This window comes from Barbatula barbatula (assembly GCF_947034865.1).
Source record: "Barbatula barbatula genome assembly, chromosome: 4".
NCBI lineage: Eukaryota > Metazoa > Chordata > Actinopteri > Cypriniformes > Nemacheilidae > Barbatula > Barbatula barbatula.
The window spans coordinates 8,051,890-8,076,656 of NC_136768.1; the positions used below are offsets into that span (position 1 = coordinate 8,051,890).

Here is a 24,767-nt window from a genome sequence, read left to right on the forward strand (position 1 = left end):
CAAGAGACAGTCCTTTCCTCATTCCATTTACCCACAGATGTCAAAACAGTTAAACACATTGCCACAGTTCATAAAATCAGACATCATCAGAAGGCAGGGCAAGTAGAAATGTCACATATCCCGGACCCTGGGGAGTTAAGCCCACCCATAATAATTTGTTCCATGCCCTGATGCATAAAGCTGAAAATATTGAAGGCACTAGTTATGACAGTCATATGTTTATATGTTTAATTAAAGGTCCAGTTTATAAAATTAAGCAGCGTCTATCGGACGGGTTTGCCAATTGCAACCAACGGCTCTCTCCAACCCTTCCCTTATACGATGCACTACGGTGGCCTACATGGAACAAAAATATAATCACGTCTTTCTTGCTTAAGAAGCGCACTCGGTCCGTTTAAGACTACTGTAGAAACAACATGGCGAGTTCCACGAAACGCAGTGCATGTAGGTAAATAAAAACATAACGCTGTATTGTGTAAGGTCTTTATACAACCCTGAAGACATAGTTTTATGTATATTATAATGCATTTCTGTCAATAGATCCACCAAAACATTACACGGTCGAGACCTTTAAATGAATGCAGAACGAAGAACAGCATCATTTTAGCATTTTATTTCAGTTGTCTCAGTACTTCAGCTTCTCAGAGACAACAAATAATAATTTCACAAGTTTGCTTGTTCATCGTTTGTGCTAAAAGATTGACCTTCAACGCAAAGGGGGCGTGTCTATACCATAACGCAGTGGGACTAATGTGGCATTGGGGTGTGGCTGACTACAGAAGAAAGCAATTTGCAATTTTACGGTTTCTGCAATCACACATATGCAATCCAGCTTTCCATTTAAAAGAAAAAAACATCAAAGACATTTTCAGACGAATGTTCGTGGCATGAAAGAAAACTGTAAGAAAAAGAGATAATTGTTATGAAAAAGCAGGACCTCTGGAGAACACGTGCAGTCATAGGCACTTGTAGAGGCCACTGTTCAGACATAAAAGGTAAACGGTTTATTAAATTATATACAAATTAGTCTAGATATCATGTGAGTGAGGCTAGAAAATGTTGTTCAATGAGTATCACAGGTTACCCTTATATAGGCTACCCACTGAATAGACTGTAGACTGCTATGTTTACATTAATGTTAAATTATAAATATGGTATCTGATTGAGCACCTAAAACAGTGAGAGAAAGAAACAAGTAAGGTGAGAAGAAAGAGAGACAAAAAGGTAAAGAAAAAAACGGGGATGAGGTTTTTGCCGCTGTATGCGTATTACATCGCACAAACAAGCCCTTTACTGTTAAATTATAACTGAATAAGAAAAACCATGAACAACAATTAACTAATGCAAACTTTTTAGTGCGATTTCCCACCATGCATCTGTTTTGGGCTGTTGGCCCGACGTCCTTTTTTGTCATTTTTGTGCAGAAATGCTGGTTATCGAAGCTCAACAATATGAAAAAGCATCATTTACAAATCTCATGTTCAAACTAAGTGACATCAAAACAGAAAACACCTCTGAAATAAGAAAAAAACATCACTGTTGCAGTGCAAACAGCAAGAAGGGTGAATGTGAAATGGGGCGGCGCATTTAGTCGCAAATACTGAACTAATATCAAAGTGTTGCACTGCAAAACACATTCTTATCACACAGTACCAAAAACACGACTTGTGCATCTCTACTAAAGTCCCATGTTTGTGTGTTTACGAACATAAATGATTACGTCACTTTCATTTAAGATTGACAATATAACAATGGGATGTAAAAAAAAGGCCGCCCACGCGCAAACTCAATCGCACTTAAAAAAAAAACATTCTTGCGTGTCACAATTACCCTACTGTATATAAACACAAATTTATGGAGGGCTAAGTTCTTTTAAGTCTTTTGAATGAAAATTTAGAACAGTGCAAATTTATGTTTTTGTAAGACATTCCTCCAAAGATATGACATTCAGCATCACACATCCCGATTCTGTGTATGTAAGACTGTCCTGGGGTCAGAGGTCAAGGGTGGAATGTGCTCCTACACTGCTTGCAAATGGTTCGAAGTTTGTGTGTACTACTCCATTCGATTTTCCCATGACATCTTCGGAGGGAGGTGCATGTGCTGTGCGGCCCACTCCCTTAGACACCAAACTGACAACAAAATACAAGTAAGCTGTGAAAATGAAACTCTGCTGGCTTTCTTTGATACTAAAGCTATGTATGTACACTATGGTAAAGAACACTTTTCTTTATAGCAGAGCCACGGGTCGCAAAGTCTAAATCCTTAGTCAGGTGAGCCTTCGATCACACACAGCCTCCTCTTAGCTTCGTCCAAGGCTTTAGCACTCTTCAGGACCCTCCAAGCACTCTGATGCCCCCCTGTGGCGAGTGTCATTCTTGTACGCATGCTGTACACAAGGCCACTAGCTGTTGCTGCCCCCGCTGGTGAGTTTGAGAGATTTCATTTGATGCTGGAGTGAGTCCTTCTCCATCTGGGCTTCTGCAAGAGCCATCTTGGCCTTGGAGAGCTCTAGTTTCAAGGATTCATTTTCCTCTATAAGCAGCTGGGTGGATAAAAAATATGATTAGTTTGGAAGTCAAATTGTTTATGAGTATGGATGGTCTTACGCTGTTGGATTGAATTAATATTTTCTTTCTTTAACTGATGATACATGAACTAGAAGTAAACCAATAGACAATAGGCATTCTGTTGCATCGCAATAGATAGTTTCTTAAAGGGACAATTTACCCAATTTAATTAACCTCATGTCTGAAAGGCAGTAAAAAAGTAAAATATTTGGTCCGTATCTCAAGCAAATGCTCATGCATCCTTAGTAGAACATTTTGGACCTATTCGGAGCTTCAGCTGCTGGTCACCATCCTCTTTCATTTAAAGAAAAAAATGATATGTCCCACTCAGGAAAAAAGCACTTGTGTTTTAAGCTTCATGAGAGAAAGTAGTGTTTTGGGTGTACCATCCCTTTAAGAGCAGCCGTATTTACATGTGAACAGATATTACGAGCGAAAACTTTCACAGTAGTGAAACTGGCACCTTCATATATACATAAGTCGCATCATGCCCGCTCACACATAAATACTCCACACAGCACTGAATTTTTTACTTATGTACCTGTTCTCTGAGGGGGTTTGAGGGGGTGGGGCTTGTGGGTGACAGAGGTGCAGTCTGAGTGGCTTTCGGCTCACCGGCCACATCTACAGGAACTTCCGGGACAGAACTGAGCCTGCTGTCATTCACAGGCCCCGCCTTCTGAAGCTTTGAATCCGCAGCACGCTCAGCTGTCCAACAGGAGAAAGGGGGAGGGTTCTTTTAGAACATGCATTTAATCCTATTTCAAAATCATTCAAAATACTAGGAAACTTGGGAGAGCATCAAGGTTAAAAAAAAAAGAAAGAGTGCATGCATGTGCCAGGGGTGTTCAAAGAACGGAAAGAAGCTAAGTAACAATTCCAGTTCGTGACAGAGTGAGGAAGGAAGAAAATATTGAAATAATAACCTCCTCCAATGCTGAATGAACCGTCATCTTGACGATGGATGAGCAGATTGTGAATATGCACAGCTATGGGCGTGGCCTCTGGCTCAGAGGAGTTGTCTCGGGGACCATCGTCCTGAATAAAACTCACATATTAGTGAATATAGGAGGATCATAACTCAAATAGAAGCGAGCGACATATTTGGAGCGCTGGAAATATAAGGAGCACCATCTTGTGTAAGACTACCTTTAGGTTCACGTGTGTATCTTTGATGGTGATCTCCATAGGCAGGACCTGGGAGGCGGAGTCATCCTCCAGGAAGAAGGCGAGGTTTCGCAGTGATGTCATTATGAAGTCAGCGCTGAAGGCCTGTACTCGGCACTGCAGAAAGCCGTTCTGTTCAGCGAGCGGAGAGTGAACCGCTGCACCCGGACCACTATCCAGCCTCACCTGCACCTCAGGATCTGACAGCAGTAGGTTGGGGTCCGACTTTGACCCGGAGCCTACAGGAGAGAGACGCCATTTGAGATTGAGCAATGTGGTTTTCAAATGGTCTCAGATAGAAATGCGTTTTTAAACCGGGTATTGTGCGATGCTTCACTTAATCTGTGTCAATGCATGTTGACATTAGACAAACACTTGGGTTGATTCATTGCCTACTATAAGTGTAAGGTTTTCAACATCTGCAATGTTACATGGCTTGGAACCATTGCATAGAATTCACACACTAATGAAGATCCACGTGATGGAAACAAGTATCCCATGCAACACAGTAATTGTTGTACAACAAAACCACAACAACGCATGACTGCCAACACAGTCATGCAGGGAACCAACAGATCGCTAATGAGTGGAAGGTCCCATTGCACACAGACCGCGAAGCAGAACACATGAGACGGGCCCACGTCTAAAAATAGGTAAATCCAAAACATCGACACGCAACATTTAAATTATGCATTGGATCCAAAATGTCACTGCAACAATGCCCGCAGTAATGAACGGAAATCTCATTGAAATTCATTGAAATCTTTTCCCACAGCAGAGGGCAGAAAGGAGACATCACATGCAATCTGAGCAGTGCAGTTTGGTGGTCTCGAGGGTCTCGTGAAAGAGGTCTGCGATATCTTTGGTATTTCATTAGACTTGATGACGATGTTTAAATTGCAAATAAACAATATAGATTGAAATTTCTTTCCAATTGTCCAAAATTCTAGAAATTTGTGAAGGACAGGGAAGGTGGAATAAAGCGACGATGGGTGACTAAGTCTGTAACTAGATTTGTGAGGACAGTATTAGTCATTAAATGAAAAAAGGTTAAATGTATACTTCTGAAGTGGACGACTCATTTATAGAAATATATTATTTTTAAAGTGTCATTGAAATATAATAATTTGATTTCCATATTCCATATGTTAAACTTCATAAAGGAGCAGTAAAAACATTTTAATTGTATTTTGTTAATTGTATTAATTGTGCAATTTCTACCATAATGTATTATGTTGTTTTTTATTCCAGATTTAAAATATGGTAGCAAAACATGATCTTAAAGGAACATAACGTTCTTTTCTTATTCAAGTGGTATTTTGTAAGCTCAGGATAAAGGTGTTAAGTGTTCATGTAAACGGTAAGAAGTTCAACAAAAGCTTATTGAGCAAAGTTATTGTTATTGAGCAAGTATTCCTTACCTTACCTTGATTTGCATAGGCAAGCTTATAATAATGGTTTATTATTTAAGCAGTTGGCTATCATTATTTAATACGATTTGACCACAAAAATATAAGTACATAAAGTAACCTGCAATTTGATGTTGTAAATAGAAATGGATACGGGTAGTTGACCAATAAACCCTACATGTGCCCTGTGGTGTGACAAAGCAAAAATTTACAAACTGTCACTTATGTATACATTCATATTTGTTAGTTTTTTTCTACACTTTTGCTTTGTCAATATTTGTCAACTACCCATAAATAGAGGCAAAAGTTAAGGAATTCAGCATTAAAAGGATCCTTCACCCAAAAAGTTGTTTCAAACCTGTATAAATATCTTTGTGCTGTTGAACAAAAAGAACAATGGGACACCTTTGACCATGGTAGGAAACATTAAAATGGTAGTCAAAGGTGCTACAGAACTGTATGCTGTCATAAATTCTTCAAAATATCTTATTTTGTGTTTAACAGAATGCACTGTGTCTACATACTGCTTTAAGTATTTGTCTTTTTAGTTTGGATACGAAGCTTTAAGCATATGCATGAAGAATGTCATACTACTCTTCATAGAGCACTCTCTATGTGTACATTCATGCATACTATACTTTACCACCATAACAGCAAGAGATAAGATTGTGATCCCTCCTGTACTCATAGCTGGTTGATCATTTAACAGTTCTGTATTAAAGGTGCAAAGGCAGCAACTTTCACTGCCGTATGAAAATAAAACTGCTCCGACTCAAATAAAAAGTGAGAATAAAAACAGAGACAAAAGGAAGCAGGTGAAAAATACAGAAAACCTAACCCAAAAAACACAGCAGCTGGCAGAATCATTCGGAAGAAACCAAGTGTGGAAAAGCTTAAGATTAATCCTCTGAGAGGAGAGAGGCAGCACAAGCACTGAAACAGGTCAGATACATGAGTGTGCATGAGTGTGTGTGTTCAACGTGTCCTGAACCAGCAGTTCTATTACCGCAGAAACCAGTGGGATGTGACAGCTAAGAAACGCCGAAGCCAGAAGCACGAAACCAGAGCAGCTAAAGGTGGGAATGGGCAGATAGTGAGCCAAGGCAAGCTGAGCAGAAAATGCTCCACTGCAGTAAATACACAAAACTATATACACAAACCTACACACAAAAAGCACTTTGGTTTTCAATGCACGTTTACGTTCACACGAGGTGTGTGACATAAATTTGGTGTGAGGGCATTACACATACGTTCTGACGTTACGTAAAATACACCAGGCCCTTAATAGTATAATCAAATAAAGCACAGAAAACTAGGGAGTGATCACGCCGCACATACTTCTCATGCAAACACACTGCACTCAACCTGCCAAAAGCATACACGCAAGCACACCAGTAATACCTTCGCTGCTCTGATTGGCTGTCGCTGTTGTGACTAAACCTAAAGAAATGTACACAGTGAATATTTAGGTGTAACGGCGCCACACAGACACAGACAAGCGTCAATCAGTCTTACCCAGGCTGCGGTTGCTAAGATACTGCCGCAAGCTGATGTTGCCAAGCTGATGGGGTCTGATGCGTCCCACCTCAAGAGCAACGGCTGTGTCATCTCCCTTCAGATCCAGAGAGCAACAGACTGAATGAACCTTCAGAACCAGAACAGACACCTGGAAACAAAACACACATTGTACGCGTCTCTACGGTTGCTTTAGAAAAAAGTGATTGTGTGAAATGTTGCAGAAATGTAGAAGTAATTACGAGGTCTTTTGTGGGTTCGTCGATGCTCTGGGAAGCGGCGCTAATGGCATCAGGTGACTGGGCTTCATCTGCCTCTTGAGCCAAAATCACACTTGCGCCTTCCGTAGCCTCTTTAAACCCAGATATTGACACATCATCTATGACAAAATACATACAAACGCACTTTTGAGTTACAGATTTTCTTGCTTTATTAGAGTTAGTTGAGTTATTATGAAATATAGAAACTACGTTAAAAAAGCCAAACTAGCATTAACACCCTAACAAATATGTGGTGTAGTAAGCATGGGTTTTTGTGTGGTAAAAGCGTAGTAAGCATGTTTTTTTTGTGTATTGATGACTATTGACAATGTTTGTTTTAGCTATAACTGTAGTAAAGGGCAGCAAGACGTTACAATAAGGTTGCATCTGTTAACCTTAGTGAACTACATTAGTTAACATAGCCTAACAATAAGCACTACTACCGGAGCATTTTTCAAAAGGAGTTCAAGTGAAGTATAAAATGTATTTTTATCAAAAGTTACATCTGTCAACATCATTTACAATGAACTAAGATATACAACTACCAGTTGCATTGGTTTTAACATGTTCAAACAGCAGGTGTTGTTAATGTTAGTTCTTGTTAGCAAATGCATGAACTAATGATACTGTTTAATAAATCAAAATGTAATAAACCGCATTTGTCCATCACCGTCACTGCAAAAATGTAACGTCAGCATGACGTTAAAAATCATCTGTGGTTGACGGAGGTTTGTAAAGACTTCCAATAAAAAATCTGTGCAATGAATGTCTGGTTGGAAAAAGGTTGGAATGGAACAAAGATGCGACACGCAAGCCCATGGGTGTTACAATATCGCCACCTTTTGGTCAAAAATATCCTAGTGTACCTCTCTCGAGCAGGCTGTAGGTGTCACAATCCTCCAGCAGGTAGCTGTCTATGGAGAAATCGTCCAGAGACTGTAATGAGGGACTCTTCTTCATGTTCTTATAGGTCACAGAAAGACTCGACTGAGATTTGCCCTGAATCAAGCGGCCGCTGCAGAGTTTACACACAAACAAAACAGAAAACATTAAGTGCGATGGCACATTGATGCCGTAGTACATAGTAACAAAAGGACAGAGAGAGAGAGGGAGAGAGAGAGAGATTGAGGTAGAATATCCAAAACACTGGTTTATTTACTTTCAATGTGAGTGAAATTGAACAACTGTACCCAAAAATACAGAGTCAGCTAATGTCCAGCATTCAAATATCACATTTAAAGTCAACACAAAAAAAATCAAGGAACGAGCTAGCGTGAAATGATCACGATCACAACACCACGATATGGTCCACTGACATCTCACGCACGAATGGCACTAGAGAGGGTTTCTTACATGTTGGACATGGAATATAAGGAGGTAGACCTGCTGTGCGTGGATGATAAGAGGTCAGAGACCACAGATAAACTGCCTTTCCTTCAGGAAAAAGATTGAGACAAACACACTCAGATGTCATGTTCAAAGAAAGAGGAAACAGAAGGGCTTGTGCACTGGGTACCAAAACACACACACACACACACACACACACACACACACACACACAAGTGCACACATACTCATCAAGCATGTTATTATTTAATCTCAATTTATTTTGATATCCCAAATTGGAAACTGGGCAGAGGATTTACAGTTCCCAGCATGCTATGCAGAGTATTTTGTTGCATTTCTCTGTAAAAAAGAAAGACTTTGTTCATTTATCTTTGAGATTTATAAGTGTTTGATATTTCTGTGTTTTGTGGTTACTACTTTTTTAGAACCGTTGTGCTTGTGCATAGACTGTGGGAGATTACATTGTCAAGCTGTTTATTTTATATATGTATAAGTTTTGTAATCTTATATCTTCAGAAAAGATAAATGAAAATGTATGTCACATTACCTAAAATGTAACCATTAAAAAGTCCTTGTCAACTTTGACAACATAGTATTTAATTTTCTAAAAGTACAGTGTTTTATTTATTTCCTGAAGGTTTCAGAAGGACTGCAATTTGAACACTGATAAATAATACAAACATTAAACAACTTTAATAAGTGCCAACGATGTAAAACCAAATCTGTTTTTTTTCAGTATTAGAGTACTGAAGTATGTACTTGCAGCATTTGGTACATGGCGACAGACCTCCAATCACATTATCAGTATTCAAAACCATAACAGGAAATGATGTCATACCTGGACACGGACTGAGGAAGCCTGCTTCCCTGACTCTTATCATTCCATTCTCTGGAGGTATTGTCAGTCAGAGGATCGACCACCCCAGTTCCACCTTGTAAAGCTTGTGACGGTTCATTGTGTTGCCCTTTTGCTTCAGTCCTGCCACTCTCCCCATTAACAGATCCTTCTCTTAAATCTTTCTTCTCCTCAGACCCCACTCTCCCTCCGGACGCTATGCCGCTCCTCTCCACAGACACCTTTCTCAGAGCAGGAGAGGCGGACAAGGAAGCAAGTTGAGGAGATGTATTTAAAACATGTGGACCTGACTCTGTACTTGCAGAGAGCATCTGATCCACAAAGCCTGGAGCCGAGGGTCTCTCGGGCCCCTCGCTCCCCTCACTACCTGCCTCAAGAGTGGCTCTGCTCTCCGAAGGGGAGATGTCGGAGTTCATGGGGCTTGCGCTTGATTCCGGTTGAGGGATGGGTTTTAGGAGAAGGGCGACCTCTGCACTTTTCATGAGCACCCCTATGCAAGCACTAAGGGGCTGTCCTTGGCCCTGGCGGTTGGAGCCGAACTGCTCCAGATCTTGTTGTAAAGTGCGCTGAAGAGATTTCACAGCATTCTGTAGTCGGAGCAGAAACACGTACTGCCCGTGGCTCACCTGAGCACTCAGGTGCTTCTGAACATGCACCAGCACCTGCATGTCTACTTCGCTGGCAGAGGATGAGGAAGAAGCGAGGGATGAAGAGGTGTGGCTGCATAAGCCTTCAAGCGAGTGGGGTTTGTGGAGGCCGTTGCTTGGCGTGCTGCTGCCGGATGCATCAGTGGTGTAGTACTCCTTGAGAAGCTTCTTCCTCTGTAGCCGATTGGCCATCTCGGCCGACTCACTGCGGGTCAACTTCCCTGACCCCACGTCTGATTTCAGCCTCTCCTGGTACTTGGCGTAGCGGGCTGGCTGGCATACCCAAAGGGTGAGGGGGAAGGAGTCCACGCAGGGTGTTGGACGACCTCTCTCGCTACGGGAGCCTTCGTAGTCCACCCAGAATTGAGAAAAGTGGATGGCCCATAGGTCGGTGGCTGCTGGTGTTTTGAGGGCGTTGGCTGAGAGGGACAGCGGGGCGAAGCCACGGTACACGTCGTGAACACGAGTGTCCTGCTCATGGGCGTGGCGCTGGAAGACAGAATGAAGGACAGGGAAGGAATTTGGGGAACGGGGAAATGAGGGAGAGAAGGAGGTGAAGAAGGGTTGCTCTTGGAAGGCTTGCAAGAGGGATTCCAGACTGGACCGAGTGCAGCTGGAAGAGTGGCGTGTATTTGATGCCACCATCTCTGATGTTTGCACGGATAAAGAGCGAGGCTGGTCAGGTTGACTCTTCTCATGGTCAGCAGGGATCACCAGCTACAAAGAAACAAACAAGTTATGTATTGAAGATGACACACAGACCACCTTGTAAGATGTAAACAACACCGGTCAGGAATCAGTTCCCATTTTTTTGTTTTTTGTTTTAACATATATAATGATATTTCAACCAATTTGACGATACATTTCTATATTTCATGGAACCCCAGAACCATCTAGGGGCCCCAGTTTGAGAATCACTGCTTTAAATCATTAAAGCGGAAGTAACATGCTATTCCATGAATTCTGACTTTACACTTTTAAACGTGCTGGCTTCTTGAGCTTAACATGGTCAACTTGTCAAAAAAACTAGTTGAGCATTTTCTTTTCTCGAAGAAACAATGCAAGTACAAGCCTTCGGATAAACTGACAGGTATTTATGATGCCTGATTCTGATGATAAATTTGAAGTATTTGTCATCAATTCAGTCATCTTTCTACACACAGTACTGTAGAAACCGCTTACAATTTTAGAGGCTGCAATATTTCCAGTTATTCTTACTAATATACATCCCATGAAAACTGATACACACTGAGCTTCCTAGCACTAAGAATAGAACAGTCCGATTACAAACTTATGTCGAAGTTACCCTTCGATTATATAATGTACTGAGAAATAAAATCACGTATTCTAATTACATTTATTCTGTCTTTATGACTCCATCTTTCTCTTTTGTTCCTATATGTATGTAAAGCTGCATCAAAGCAAAATAAAAATAGAGACGCTAAATAAATTAACTGAAAAATGGTTCACACCTTCAGCATGAGTCCGTCCACTCTGATGTCCACATGCTCGTCTGGTTTCTGGGAGTCATTGAGTTTGTACAGCTCCATGAACTGTTCCAGACTCTGCCGAAGATCCAACGCAAACAGATTGAGCCAAACTAGACTTCGAGAATCAAGCACCAGCTGTAGAGCGTTCATCTGCACGTACAGATTGGGACAGGGAACTGCAGAAAAGAGTGTTCAGACATTCAGTCAAAGCTTGAGGTGTAAATACTCAGAGTTTTGACAGGTGTATGAAAACAAAGCATGAAAGTCTTACTGGGATAGTCTTTGTCATCTGGGAAGTAGTACTCCGTGAACTCGACATGGATGGCAGGCATCTCTTGAGGGAGGTAAAGAGATTTCTTATTGCAGGAGATCATGCTTTGAGGGCTGGAGCGCGGCTGGTCTGCTGTAGAAACCTTTTGCAATAAAAACAATATGTTTTGTAGAGCTTTATTCTACATCATATGAAAGATATGAAAGTCTCTTACACAAAACATTTTTTCCTTTATACTTCTCTACATAGCAGAAAGACAATACAGCTTACTTGTGCTTGAATGCTTAACAAGATTCACTTCTAGTTATTAACCCACAGAAAGAATAGGCAAGTTTATTTTCACCATAAGTGCATTACAATCCATATATTTTGCTTTACTAAAGGATTTTCTGTGGTCAAGCATGATGCCACAAAAACTGTCAATAGCACTTAACTTCCTTGCTCCAAAACGAGATTATTTGCAATTTAAGAACACGTTTGTGTGTATTTCCACACTGACCTGATAGATGCTGAAATCCGCCATCCGCAGCACAATCGAACTGGACACGAGCTGTGTTCCCGGTGCAGGCGGGGGTGAGAAGGAACTGCTAGAGCCGGTGGAGATCTTACCTTTGGAAGACACATCCACAAACACTCAGACAAGAGAAAAACAACCGATCTTCTGCACAAACCTCAGCCATGTGTGTGTGGCACCTCAAACGCACACCGGGAGGTACCTGTCTCCAGACACCAGCAGCAGTTGGCCGTGGGGGAGAGCGGCCACAAGCCATCTGGGCCTGAGTCCAGCTCCCTAACCATTATCCCTCCACCCTGCGCTTCTAAGACAATCGACTGATGGACTGAGAACACAGAACCCATTACGCAAAACCTCTCTTGACCGCTGCCAGAACATACTTAGAGTGATAGTTCACCCAAAAAAATGTCAAATAATTTCCCTCATGTCATTTAAAATCTGTATGACTTTCCATCTTGTGCAGAACACAAAAGAAGATATTTTGAGAAATGTGGTATAGTGTCCAGTCGAAGTCAATGGGTTGTTTGGTTACCAACTTTCTTCAAAATATCTTCTTTTGTTTGGCAGAAGAAGGAAACTCATACAATCAAATGTGTGGACGAGTGAAAGTGCTCTCCAGACATTGTGAAGAGCCCTTAAAATAAAGTGTCGCACATTTTCATGATAGATCCATAAATGGTGGACAAGCACCTATTATCAAATTCAGTTTTTTAGTCACAGAAAGAATATAAAATAAGAACATCAATTCAGCTTTTTAGTGACAGACATAGAATACAGTTGTTAATGGGCAGGAAGGTCTCACCATGCTGAGGAGAGCTCTGGTTTTGGCCGCTGACTGCATTTTTAAGCATTTCCACATTGGACTTAAACTCTTCTAGAAGAGACCGAGCCCAGGTCTCACGGGCCTTTGTGGCTTCCCCGTAATGCATCCAATGAAGACAGCTCTCACCTAGGTGACATTGAGGCATCAAGTCAACTTAACATCTTCCTGGTTACCAAAAGTATCAAATGTGTTTCTAAAGCTTACCAGCTTTGTGGAAGGGATAGTAGTCTACCGTTATAGAACTGAAAGACAACTGCATGGCCCCACTTTCTAATCTCTTATTAATCCCTGTAGAGAAGAAAGATTTCGCTGTAATCGTTTTGTGTCCAAATTATAGAGTTAACAACATTAAGTGTTGGTATGTTGTACCTCTGTCCTTGGCATTAGTGTCGTCACAGATGTGCAGGTCCAGGTGTGTGATCTGAAGGTGGTGTGAAGTCTCACGAACATCAAAGTCATTGAAGAGCCGCGCCATGGAGGCGCTTTGATCCGCCGTGGCTGAAGCCTGCTGTGTGCGCACCTGTTGGGCCGAGGGGGGCGCTGGTGTTACCTAAAAACACAAAGTTAAAATCTTCCTAAAGCTCAGAAAGGTACAATGCGCCCCTTAACTTTAAATTTAAGCTGAAAGAGAAAGCTCAAAATAGGTTGTGTAGACGTCTAGAAAAGGTGGTGGGGTGGTAAAAAGACAAGCGATGCCCTCACAAATACACACCTGCGTGGTGTCAGAGCCCATGCTCTTCCTCTGCGCGGCTGATTTCTCCATTGCTTCACTGAGGGACTTGGCGTACTGCACCATGGCCTTGAGCTGAGAGTCCGTCAGAACCCACAGCAGGTCATCTAGTATCAAAATCAGCTTGGAGGCCACAACATTACAGTCTTTCATCTGTCCAAAACACAGACACAAACCGCAAAATTCATACAACAGCGTCTACCATAAACATCACACACTCAGGTCAACTACCTTTCTGGTCAACTAGTAGAAATGATTTATTGTAATGTCTGTAATATCCTTACCCTCCTTTTTAAAGTAACTCTAATTTTTGATTGGTTGGTGATGAGGCGAATGGGGGCGCTGACCACCTCGTGTTCTGTGCCCTGGATGGCGTCCGCTTCAATTCTGATCATCTGCCAGCTCACTTCCTTAAATGTTAGGATCTGAAACACATCATAGTGAAGTTGTCACCATGGTATCAAACATTTCAAGGCTAGAATAACACTACAGAAGTTTGTTTGTTTGTACCTCTCCACGAGTGGGGTCTAGGATGCGTGAGTATCGGAGGTCCCCGGTGGACCAGCTGGTGTTTACGCTGTAGACCTGGAGCTGCGAGAGCTCAAAAGAGGCGTTGAAGGCTTTGGCGCTGATCCGAATCACTATGGAGTTTATTGAGATAGAGATGCCCTCGACTACTTTCTCTGCAAAACCGTATTCACTGAGAGAGAGAGAGAGAGAGAGAGAGAGAGAGAGAGAGAGAGAGAGAAGATAGGGATTTATTAAATGCTACAAGATAAGGTTATAGCCAATAAAATGAAACTAACCTTTGACCCGAGGCTGTTGCTATGGGTGATGGACCATTGTGAGGGCGGGGCTCATCACAGGTGCTCATCTCCATGACAACTCGATCCAAAGACTGAAAGAAAATGATTAACAGTAGCAATGATTAACCAGCGGTACATGAATCTGCCTGAAATCACAGCCACGACGTCAGATTAAATGGATTTACTATCATGTAGCTTCAAAGTCATAAAAAATTTAATTATAGATAATTATATATATTATAAATACCTTTTTTAAATAGATATTTTTTCTACGTTAAAAAAGACACTTTAAAAGCTTTTCAATGCTCACCAGAGTGATTGGATTAGTCTTCAGTTTGGTCCATGGGATCTGAAACACACAAAAAATAACAACACCTCCCCTCAGCGATTTTGTTCACATGTTGAATTAGAAAATAATTTATAAAATGATAATTCTCTGGTATGTCCTCAGCTTCGAGGAGCAAGGAGTTTCGGTTTCTGTGTGTGTGTGTGTGTGTGCGTGTAGTTTTTTCCAGATTGCGTCAGGGGGTTTTCAGAGACACCTGGAGCACAGCCAGATGAAAAACACTGTGTTCTTCTTAGAAAGAGTCAGACGGGGACAACACACACACACACACATATCTAAAGCGCAGAATATAGAAAAGTTATAATAACAGTCTGATATAAAGACATGGGGAAATGAAAGTAGAGACGTGAAGTACTTGTCTATAGATTTGGATACATTGTTGATGCCCTCACACAAACAAAGTGGTCCTCCCTTTTATGTTCATAAATTGACCAGTTCCTGTTTATCTTTAAATCTAGTGATGTAAACTTAGTATGACAAACACTGCATCTGACAGATCTTTGATATTATGACGTATAAGTTCTCAATTTACAACAAGGCTGATTCTAAAAGTCTGAGTAAGGTAAAACTAAAAGAGATGAAGAAACACAGGAGTGAAAAAAAAGACAGTTTTCAAGTCCTTCACATTGTTTTCCCACTTCTGTCCTGGTAAAGTTCATCACACACAATGTTCTTGACCCCTTCCAGTGTCTCTGCTACTCATATCACAGGCGTGAGCTTATTCGACCAATCAGCTCGCTCCGCAGGGGCCACGCTGACCCTCTGCATCAGGTTCAATCAATAAACACAATGACTTCCATTGAGGCTTCGTTGGACAGATGTGGCTCTGTACTTTAGGAAGGAATGGAGGCCGGGCAAACGGCACCTGACTAATAGAAAATGTATAAAAAAACTGAGGGATGGGAGGACTACTGGGGGCAGAAAGAGTGACAGAGATCAAGAGCAGAGAGAATCATCTCAAGATCTAGTGCTCCTGCAACACACACAGTATTTATAAATGTCAGGCACGCCTCAAAGCAGCCTCAATGTTCTCTGTGACTGTCCGGTCAGTGTTATGAGAAAAACTGTGCCAAAAGAACATTGTGTCATAGGGTTCTGTTATACACTTGGTGAAATGCAGCACCGGGCGTTTTTTGCACGTTTCAGCTCAACGCAGTTTTCATTTGCACGTCCTGCGCCACATTGTTTACATAGCAAAAGCATTTTCGCCCATTTGTGCTTCCATGGGCATGCTGGTCTCAAAATGAGGTGTGTTTAGGAACATTGTTGGCGCATTTCTATTTTGAGTAAACTGATATATTTGAATTTTTACAGAATATCTTTTGTTATTTATAGAGCGCAATAGTAATATGCCCATATAGGAGGGTGCACAGCGCACATGCATTCTGCTTATTACACACAGAGGAACGCTTAGCAGCACACAAAAATGCCAAATATTTAAAATAAATGGATTACAACGTCACATAAAGATAAAAAATCCCACTTGTCCTGTAGATGGTCTGCTCGCACGCTTTAACCTCACGCACGAGCAGATGCGTTTCCTCTCTGGAGCAGCGTCCAGTCTTTACTCTTGCAAATGCTGCCTTGTAAATAGCAAGCCATGCCATGGCCCGAGCGCAACTGGCTCTTAAAGGGAATGTAAGATGAGACTCTGATTGGTTTACTGCACACCAACCATTTTTGCACTTATGCACTATTCTATACCAAATGGTGAGAGTAGTGTATTCAAATTGAAAATTTAAACAGAAAAAGAATTGCATCTGAATCTGATGGTGACTGAAGTCATTTTGGGGAAAATATATTTTTATTGACACGCATTGTGTTATGCGACTGACATAATTTATCCTGACACTTCAAATTAGTATAAAACCGCTAAGTTTTCCGATTGGGACAATACTACCCTTCTGAAATTCCTACACTAGATGGTAGAGTGCATAATTTTTGAAGTGCACATTGTGTACAGTGTTATTTAAGACTTAAAACTTTTGTGCCTTAATGCAAACTATATGGGCCAGCTAGTGCGCGAACGTGGATGCAGCCTAAGTGTGCCAACCCAAACCGTGCTCAGTTATCTTGCCTCCAGATCCTATAATTATGATGTCAGTGGAGCTCAAATCGATGATGTTATTAGGGAGCAGATAAATGATACAGGGGCGTCTCTTACCCGGATGGCGGCCTTATTGCAGAAAACTTTATTAATGGCGAGCCATGTGGGCAGATCCAACATGTTCTGCAGAACCTCCTCATCCAGTTCCAGGTTGGTGAGCTGGCCCTCCCCTTTTAGGGTGCTCAGATTAATCTTATCTGGGGAGAGGTTCTTTGCAAACCTGTAGAGAGAGAGAAATAAGTCAGAAAATGGAGGGTTAGCAGGCCATTATACTTTACCATTATGGATTAAAGACTGTACAATTTGCAAGTGAGCAGACTGGTGAGCTGTCATGTTTTTGCCAGCCACCCAACCCATGAGCAGTGTGTTCATATGTGTAAAATCTTTCCTAGTGATCTTGGAAGGCGTGTTACACACGCCCCTGACACAAAGTCAAATCTATGGCCATGACCTTATGTTTGTGAGCTGATGGTCCATGAGGGATCGTTCAGTTAATGTTTAAGAGTGTTCCCACAAGGGCAATTCACTCAGCACAGAGGCTGATAAAGAATCGTCCATTTGTTATCGTTTCCTTCAGCCGGTTCAGCACGGATGACACAAATTGTTCTGGGTGTGGAAAAGCATGTGCTAAGATCTCGCCAGGGTTAATGCTGTTACAATGATGTTTGTGTCATGAAGATGGACATTAGTTTATCCATTCCATTTATAAGCAACAGCCCCCTTCAGCCCAACAAAAACACAATAACACTTACGAGGCTCAAAGGCCGGGAAATGGGAATAGTTCTCCTTGAAACAGTTTAAGCTTAGCGCTGAACTATAAATGAGTCTCCTCTTGAGAGATTCAGTTAGCTGTGTAATTAGGTCCCAGACATGGTGTAATCTGTCTTTGAGAGAACACCCTTAGTTGGCCGGTTAATCCCTTTGTGTGATTATAACATTCAAATGTAATTACAGCGGTGATCTGTAACTTTTGACCATCTATCGCCATCTCTGTTCGAAACATAAAATTGCAGCTCGATTTACAAAATTATTTCAACATGCGTTGAAGTCAAATGACTCGATACAGTTGACATTATAGATCGTTATTATAAGTTTACCATTGAGGACTGGGGTCATGGTAAAAAGACAGTTTTCAACTTTTGCTGGAGGCAGAAAGATCCCCCTGACCGCATTACTAATGCTAGGTAGCATGTTTTGCTTGCTTGTTTTAAAAATTAATTGTCTAGGACCACGATTATATTTTAAAAACGTAATTTTAACGCAAGGAGCATGGGCGACCTGTATGCTCTCACTCAATGGATCCCGAGGCGAACCGACAGGGTTACCTCCACTTAAGTGGCCTGACATCTACACCTACCAGACACATAACATGAGCCTATTCACTGTTCCCTCTCCCTTTATACTAATGCACTTGTGACACCTAAAGAAAAAGAGATGACAAACAGTTTCCTTTTATGTTTAGTTTCTGGCCTGCAAGTTGTACAACAAACCAAGTTACCCTTTGCGTTCAAAAGTTAACGCTACGTGAAAAATATCCTTGTTCCCCAGTTTCTAATTTGGGCATACGCCAGATATTTTTAGACACATACCCAAATCATGAGCCACACCAACAAAGGACAGTGTTTTTTGTCTTAAGTGTTACGATGTCGAACGCGACAATCTTTCATGATCGTTTCTGTTCAGTCCGCTCATTTTACTGCGTTTAACTACAGCGGTTGTCAATGTTTTTGTTTGACAATGGCAGCAGAGCAGGTATGTGTTATAATATCAAATTGGAGACTGTATTCCGGCGATTGTGGCACTAAACAACACATCACAATTAGATTTTAAACTCCTTAAGTTGCCGAATCTGGTTTGTTTTGACTGCCTCCAGTTGTCCTGTTTTGCCTCCAGCGAATGCCGTGATGTAAATACGACGTCGCTGCAAAAGGGGTCTATAACTTTAAACTTAACAGCTACATATTAGGAGCATATTACGACTACCCTCAAGTAGACATGGACAAAATACTAGTGATTTCGAAACCTCTCCTACACAGGGAAACTAAAGCTTGAGAATTGTGATGAAGTAAACAATGGCTTGGGAACCTAGAAAAAAAATCACTGTACTTCAGTTTAATGGTTAAAGATAGAAGAGATAATGGAGGGTTCACAGCTTTTGTGCTCCTACAGAAAAGGAAAGTAAATGTCTAAAGGTCGAGCAGTATGGCACAGCAATAGCTCATTTGGTGCCAATTCACAACCCTGGTAACTAATAAAAAAACCTGCAAACTGATCATCTGGAGTTTTGCTTATACCGCAGGCCAGTTTGACAAGCGCAAAGACATTAATCATTTGGTTTTGGCTTTGCAGCTAGTTGCTTCACCCACATTGCAATTTCATTGGTCCAAAATTGCTCCTTGACACATCAATGTTTTGACTGGGTGTAACTGTGTTGAATTCAACATATAGCACAGCTTGAACACTTGTCTTTGGCTCGAGATGGGGTCCAGCTAGTCATATAGAGAATAGATGGATACATAGGAAAAGGTGGGATGGTGGTGGAGAAGAGAATTCGTAATTTTCTTTTCCAGACAGAGTCCCGCCAGACCTCTGGTGTGAATTATTTTTGTATCGCCGCTGTGCTGAGTCCTGCGTGGGCTTGTTCATAACTCAGTGTGTGAAAATTAATAAAATATGAGACAAGAGTGTTAAAAAACAGGCAAACTTCCTTATTACGTCCCAGTTCCACATCAAAGACTGGCCTTCACATCTCATAGCTGTGCTCTAGGAACGGTTAAATATTTATTCAGATGCCTACCTTCAGTGTCTGATATCAGGTATCAGGTCAGTCCCAAGAATACTAAAGTGATGTGTTCCGGCAGTTGCCGAGTGACATCAGGTGGGCTCAGTTCAACTAAACATGGGTCACATCTTACTATGACTGTTGCAAAAATGTCTTTATTTGGTTCTAAGGAAATATACGTGCTTTAAATGGGTTATAACGGTGAAATCAAAAGAATGCACGCTACAAAAGTCTCTAAAGAGTGACAAGAAAAGGTTGAAAGGTCAGGTGAGAACTATTTGCATTATTGCGAAATTAGATATTGCCGTTACTGACTGATTCTTATATAGAAAGTCAAGGTGGTTTACCGTAGGACTGGCCAGTGGCGTTCCATCTCTCTAAGAAATCTCCAGAACTTTTGACCCATTTAAAGACGCAAATTAAAGTCTCAACTTTGTTGACTACCATTCGTGTCGCTGGATGTCGCTAGGCTACTATTGAAATGTATGACATCGCCTCCTTTTCACTGGGTGGGGCTGGCGGGCTGAACGGGGCTTAAGACAGACCATTTTTACACACATAGACGGTCACTATCTGTAAGAATAATGACATAATTCACAGCTTAATTCAATATGCACACACAGTGTCTGCTTTTACTCTATGACAAAATGTCTACTGTAAGACTGCATTTGTGCTGATTCTCCTCGTATTGCATCAGGCAAAGAAATACAGAAAACAGACAATAGCCTATAGTTTACTATATGGCTGCGCCACAATCGGTCAATGGTGCTCTATGAAGTACATTTGACTTATTTAAACAAGCTGCATATATATGTATTTTGCAAAACATTTTACAGATGAGTAATATGATGGGAACATATTACAATACAATATATATGAAATCATGACCACAGAGTTGTCTGTGTATTCTATGCCCCAAGGGTTTCAAAATGTGGGCGTCTCCTGAACAAGTTGCTTAAATGAGATTATGCCCCAGTTATATATTAGTATACTAATCTTATGCTTCATTTACACCAAGGACACAGAAAGGAGAGCTCTGAATTGCCTAAACGCAGCTGTTACTCACAGAGAAACACCGAAACAAATACAGCCCAGCATCTAGCCGATAGCTTGGGACAAGACACAGTTGTGGAGTTTCTTCTCAACACAAGTCTCATTATTATAGCAGTACAGAGTGTCTATACACCCGTCTCGAACATCCATTGCCCTGTAAAAAAATGTGTTGAGTCAACTTAAAATAATAAGTCAAGTAGGCAACCTATCACAAGCACTTATTTGAGTCAACTCAACAAACAGAGACTGAAGTTCACACAACTTAACAATGTATGTTTAAGTCATTAGTTGTCACAACATTTAAGTTTAACTAACAACAAACGGAACAAAGTATTTTTTGTAGGCGGAAAATAAATAGAGAATATTGATTGGTTTAATTAATTAAAACCCTTTCTACAATTGGACATAGTTTCATCCAAAAATGAAAATTCATACCTGTAAAAATTACATTGTTAAGATGAACACAAAGAAAGGTATTTGGAAGAAGGTTAATCATTTTCAGTTCCGGGACATCATGGACTACCATAGTAGGAAGAATTCAATGGTAGTCAAAGGTGCCCGAGAACGCTTTGTTTTCCTACATTCTTCAAAATATCTCGTTGTTCAACAAATCAAAAAAAGTGGAAGTGGTACTGGATGATGTCCCAGAACATTCTATATATATTTCTTTGTGTTCATTGGAATCTATAAAGGTATGAAATTACATAAGGGTGAGTAAATGATGACAGAATTTTCATTTTTGAACTATCCCTTAAAAAAAACTCTAAACAGATAACTAACAGTAACAGCGACATTAAAGCATATATTAAGCCAGCACTTTCTAAGGCATTTCGACAAGTTACTTATTTATTTTTGTAGGGAGAACATTTTGCAAGTTGGATTTTTTACAGTGTGGGTGTCCGCATAATATTTTAGACAAGTCCCGATCAATAGAGAAGCGATAAACGAAGCCCATTCTGAAACGATCGCATCCGATGGGAGTTGTTCTGAGAGACAGAACAGCTGAGGAAGGTCCGGATGGTGATAGCATCATTTTCAGAATTAAAAAACCAGCAGGAAACATCATTGAGGCCTTTTCTCTTGAAAGCTGTTATTGCTCTTATCTTTATCTAAACACATAAAGCAGCCCACACAATAGACCAAGAATAGCCTTCTGCGTTGCCTCTCAGAAAAAGACCTACTGGGCATGTGCCCAATAAAACATTTAATGAACTTCTCTGAGGTCTGGATCTGTTAAGGCCGGAGTACAGCTACCCTCGAGGTTCCAGCTGTATATATTTCATATAGAAACGGCAATGCATTCTGACCCTCTGCCTAAATGACTACGTTTTACTGCTGTAAGCAAGTCTATGGCAAAATCGACAACAAGCTATGTGCAGTAATGTAATATTATGTGTGTGAACAAATGAGATTGGCTCAATGTTGTTAGGCCAAAACAATAAGGGAAAATCCAATGAGAGGCGTCTGGTTTCACTTCGGTTCATGCAACAGTTTGTTTGAAGCTTAAAGTCTGAAACAAAATAAGCGTCCTGGTTCTGTTTTGAGTGAGTAACAGGAAGAAACAGTTATCAGCATATTAAGTACCATTATGCTTATCTCACAAAAATCCTAAAAGTCACATTTAATGGTATTTTATGAAAAGAATGTATTCAGTTTTAATTGTTATTAGCCCGATTGCTGTGTTAGATTGTGCATGTGCGTATTGATCTTTCGTACTTTCACTTAAAGAGTCTTTAGAAGTGTTGTTCCTGTGTTAACGTATATCACTGTATGTGCAGGGCATTTTTAAGTAGTCAATACGTTGTTAGTCACAGACAAGAACTAGAATTTGCTCTTTGCTAGTCGGACGCTGTTGGTATTGGGTAGTGACCATCTCATCTTGGAAAGGATTTGATTTGATGAAAATCTGTTTAGTGCATGAAGAGTGACCATCTGTATTTTTTCTATAAGAGACTGTAGATAGGCACACTATTATCCGGATGGCTTTAGATAATACAAAATAATAATACAAAAAACTATAAATATTTGTAAACATGCTTTTGTCGGTTATGCTACACTTACTAAAAATGTTTTAATTCATTGAGTAAACTTAGCTTACAGTAAGTGTCATAAGCATAAAGTTAGATTCCTACATGTTTGTTTGAAAATCTAATTTTAACCCCAACAAGAAGAAATGAATCACTAATGGTAAAGTGAACGTTCACCCAAAACAGAAAATTTGTCATAATTTACTCTTTTAGTCTTTTATCATTTCAAACCTGTATGGTAACCGAACAATGTCGAACCAGTTGACTTCTATAGGACACAAAATCAATGCAAGTCAATGGATACCGCCATTGTTCGGTTACCAACATTCTTCAAAATATCTTCTTTTGTGTTCTGCACAAGAAAGTCATACAGGTCTGAAATGATAAGAGGCCGAGTAAGTGATGACAGGTTTTCATTTTGGGGTGAACCATCACTTTAAGGCATCAGGTATTTCTTAATTCTAAACTCCTCATTTTATACCAACCGACCACGAGAACTCACTAAAAGATATTGAGAAAGACAGAGGTTGTGTGATTCTTCCAAATCAGGGTACACAAACTGGAAATACAGGCCAGGCGCGATTCTTTCCACTGAAATTGCCTACAGCTCCAAACAGAGCTCCTCGGGGCTTCCAGATAATCCAAACTGATTATCCGTCCAATATCGTGGACCTGACCTAATGTTTAACAAACGTACAAGAATGAAGAGCTTCAAGTGGCCTCTGTCATTTTGAATGAACAGGTGTCCCATTTCATCTGAACTCGCTCTACAGAGAGAATAAATAATGCAGAAAGGTTGGCTTCAAGAACCGCCAAAACAATGGCTCACAATAGTGAAACCATTTGGCACAATGTGCACTCGCCCGCAATGGTGAAACAGCGTTTTTCGTTGAACCAAACCCTCAGCCTACAGTCCACCCAGACTTGGCTCAAGTTTTCACAACAAACTGAACTGATCTGACCGGGTACAAACTCAAGAGACGCTTCCAGCTCCGGGAAGGGTCGTCTGCGCTGGGGTTACACCAGGGCAGTGACCACTTTAGACACAAAGCGGGGTGACTTTGAGGTCAGTGGTCAGTTAGGAGGCATTTTTTTCAATTTCTGACTCTTAATATATTTTATTACAAGCACCAAAAAAGCAAGAATGTCACCAAATAAATAGGAGATATTTGTTTCTAGTGCAGTTTGATGATCAGCTGAACTCTATCGGGTCAAGCCTATCTCCCTAAGGCTAGAAGGGGTCAAGCTGTCATCTTAACATTGAGGAAATCCACGAACGCTGTAACGTTAATCTATCCGAACACAACAAGGAGTGAATTTCCGCTCTGAAAAGTGTGCGTTCAACTCATATCCATTATATTGTCACCGGAAATCACGCCGTTTCATAAGGAAACCAACATGCAACGTTAAACGACCAGAGAGCAGACGGACTCGTTTAGCTCGTGACACCCAACGCATGTTGTGATATAAACACTCTGGCAAGCTGTCAAACAAGCCCGGCGATGATCCAGACGTATGTGTCATCCACCACAGCCACATCAGCACGTCTCAGAACAACGATCAACCCAGAGACAGTCGATCTGGAGCACGTACTGACACGCGCGTGAAGCCCGTGAAGGTGTCACTGACCTGGAGAGGTGTTTCAGTATCTGTTTCTTGATCAAACCGGCCATGATCTCGTTCACTCTCTATCGCTTATCCGAGGACGGGGGTTAGATGACGGACGCTGTTCATCGTAGGTGTCCTCCGGTCAACCGGAGCGTCTTCTCGGAAATGTGAAATCGTGAGGGGCGAATATAAACATGACTCGTAGAGACGTAGGACGCTACCGCTTCGCCGTCGGTTCCATGTTGAATGCGCAGTGACGCGACTGTGGAGTGCGCGCATGCGCGGAAGCACCGCGCGAAAACGAGGCACGTCTTACTGCTGCTGGCCAATCAGAATTCTGTTTGACGGAAGTGTCCGATGTTTATTTATTGATTTAGTTTGTTTGACTTTTTCTTATTTATGCGAAATAGCACATTTATAAATTGAATACGAACTTAGA

At 41.1% G+C, this 24,767-nt stretch overlaps 1 protein-coding gene across 2 annotated transcripts; it reads right to left on the reverse strand.

Moving 5' to 3' along the window:
* Positions 1–597: 597 nt before the first annotated feature.
* bltp3b (bridge-like lipid transfer protein family member 3B) lies at positions 598–24,599 on the reverse strand. Of its 2 annotated transcripts, XM_079455031.1 has the most exons (22): positions 24,350–24,583; positions 16,916–17,078; positions 14,716–14,754; positions 14,406–14,497; positions 14,110–14,299; positions 13,884–14,024; positions 13,582–13,752; positions 13,239–13,419; positions 13,074–13,157; positions 12,849–12,995; positions 12,032–12,141; positions 11,533–11,674; positions 11,244–11,437; positions 9,107–10,488; positions 7,788–7,936; positions 6,904–7,040; positions 6,662–6,812; positions 6,548–6,586; positions 3,720–3,976; positions 3,497–3,608; positions 3,112–3,278; positions 598–2,545 (listed from the first exon to the last, which is right to left on the reverse strand). In XM_079455031.1, the coding sequence occupies exons 1-22, from the start codon at positions 24,391–24,393 to the stop codon at positions 2,405–2,407; spliced, it is 4,233 nt and encodes a 1,410-aa protein (XP_079311157.1). In that variant the 5' UTR covers positions 24,394–24,583; the 3' UTR covers positions 598–2,404. The 2 variants fall into 2 exon arrangements, with proteins under 2 accessions (XP_079311157.1, XP_079311158.1); XM_079455032.1 differs by lacking the exon at positions 6,548–6,586 and having other exon boundaries at positions 24,350–24,599.
* Positions 24,600–24,767: the final 168 nt, after the last annotated feature.

What these genes read in the sequence shown, in the direction of transcription:
- bltp3b (XM_079455031.1), bottom strand. Translation starts at nt 24,393, where the DNA reads ATGGCCGGTTTGATCAAGAAACAGATACTGAAACACCTCTCCAG. An exon ending in TGGGCTCTGACACCACGCAG is followed by an intron (nt 13,420 to 13,581) that starts GTGTGTATTTGT and finishes TTGTGTTTTTAG; the next exon opens with GTAACACCAGCGCCCCCCTC. An exon ending in CGGATTTCAGCATCTATCAG is followed by an intron (nt 11,675 to 12,031) that starts GTCAGTGTGGAA and finishes TTATTGCAAAAG; the next exon opens with GTTTCTACAGCAGACCAGCC.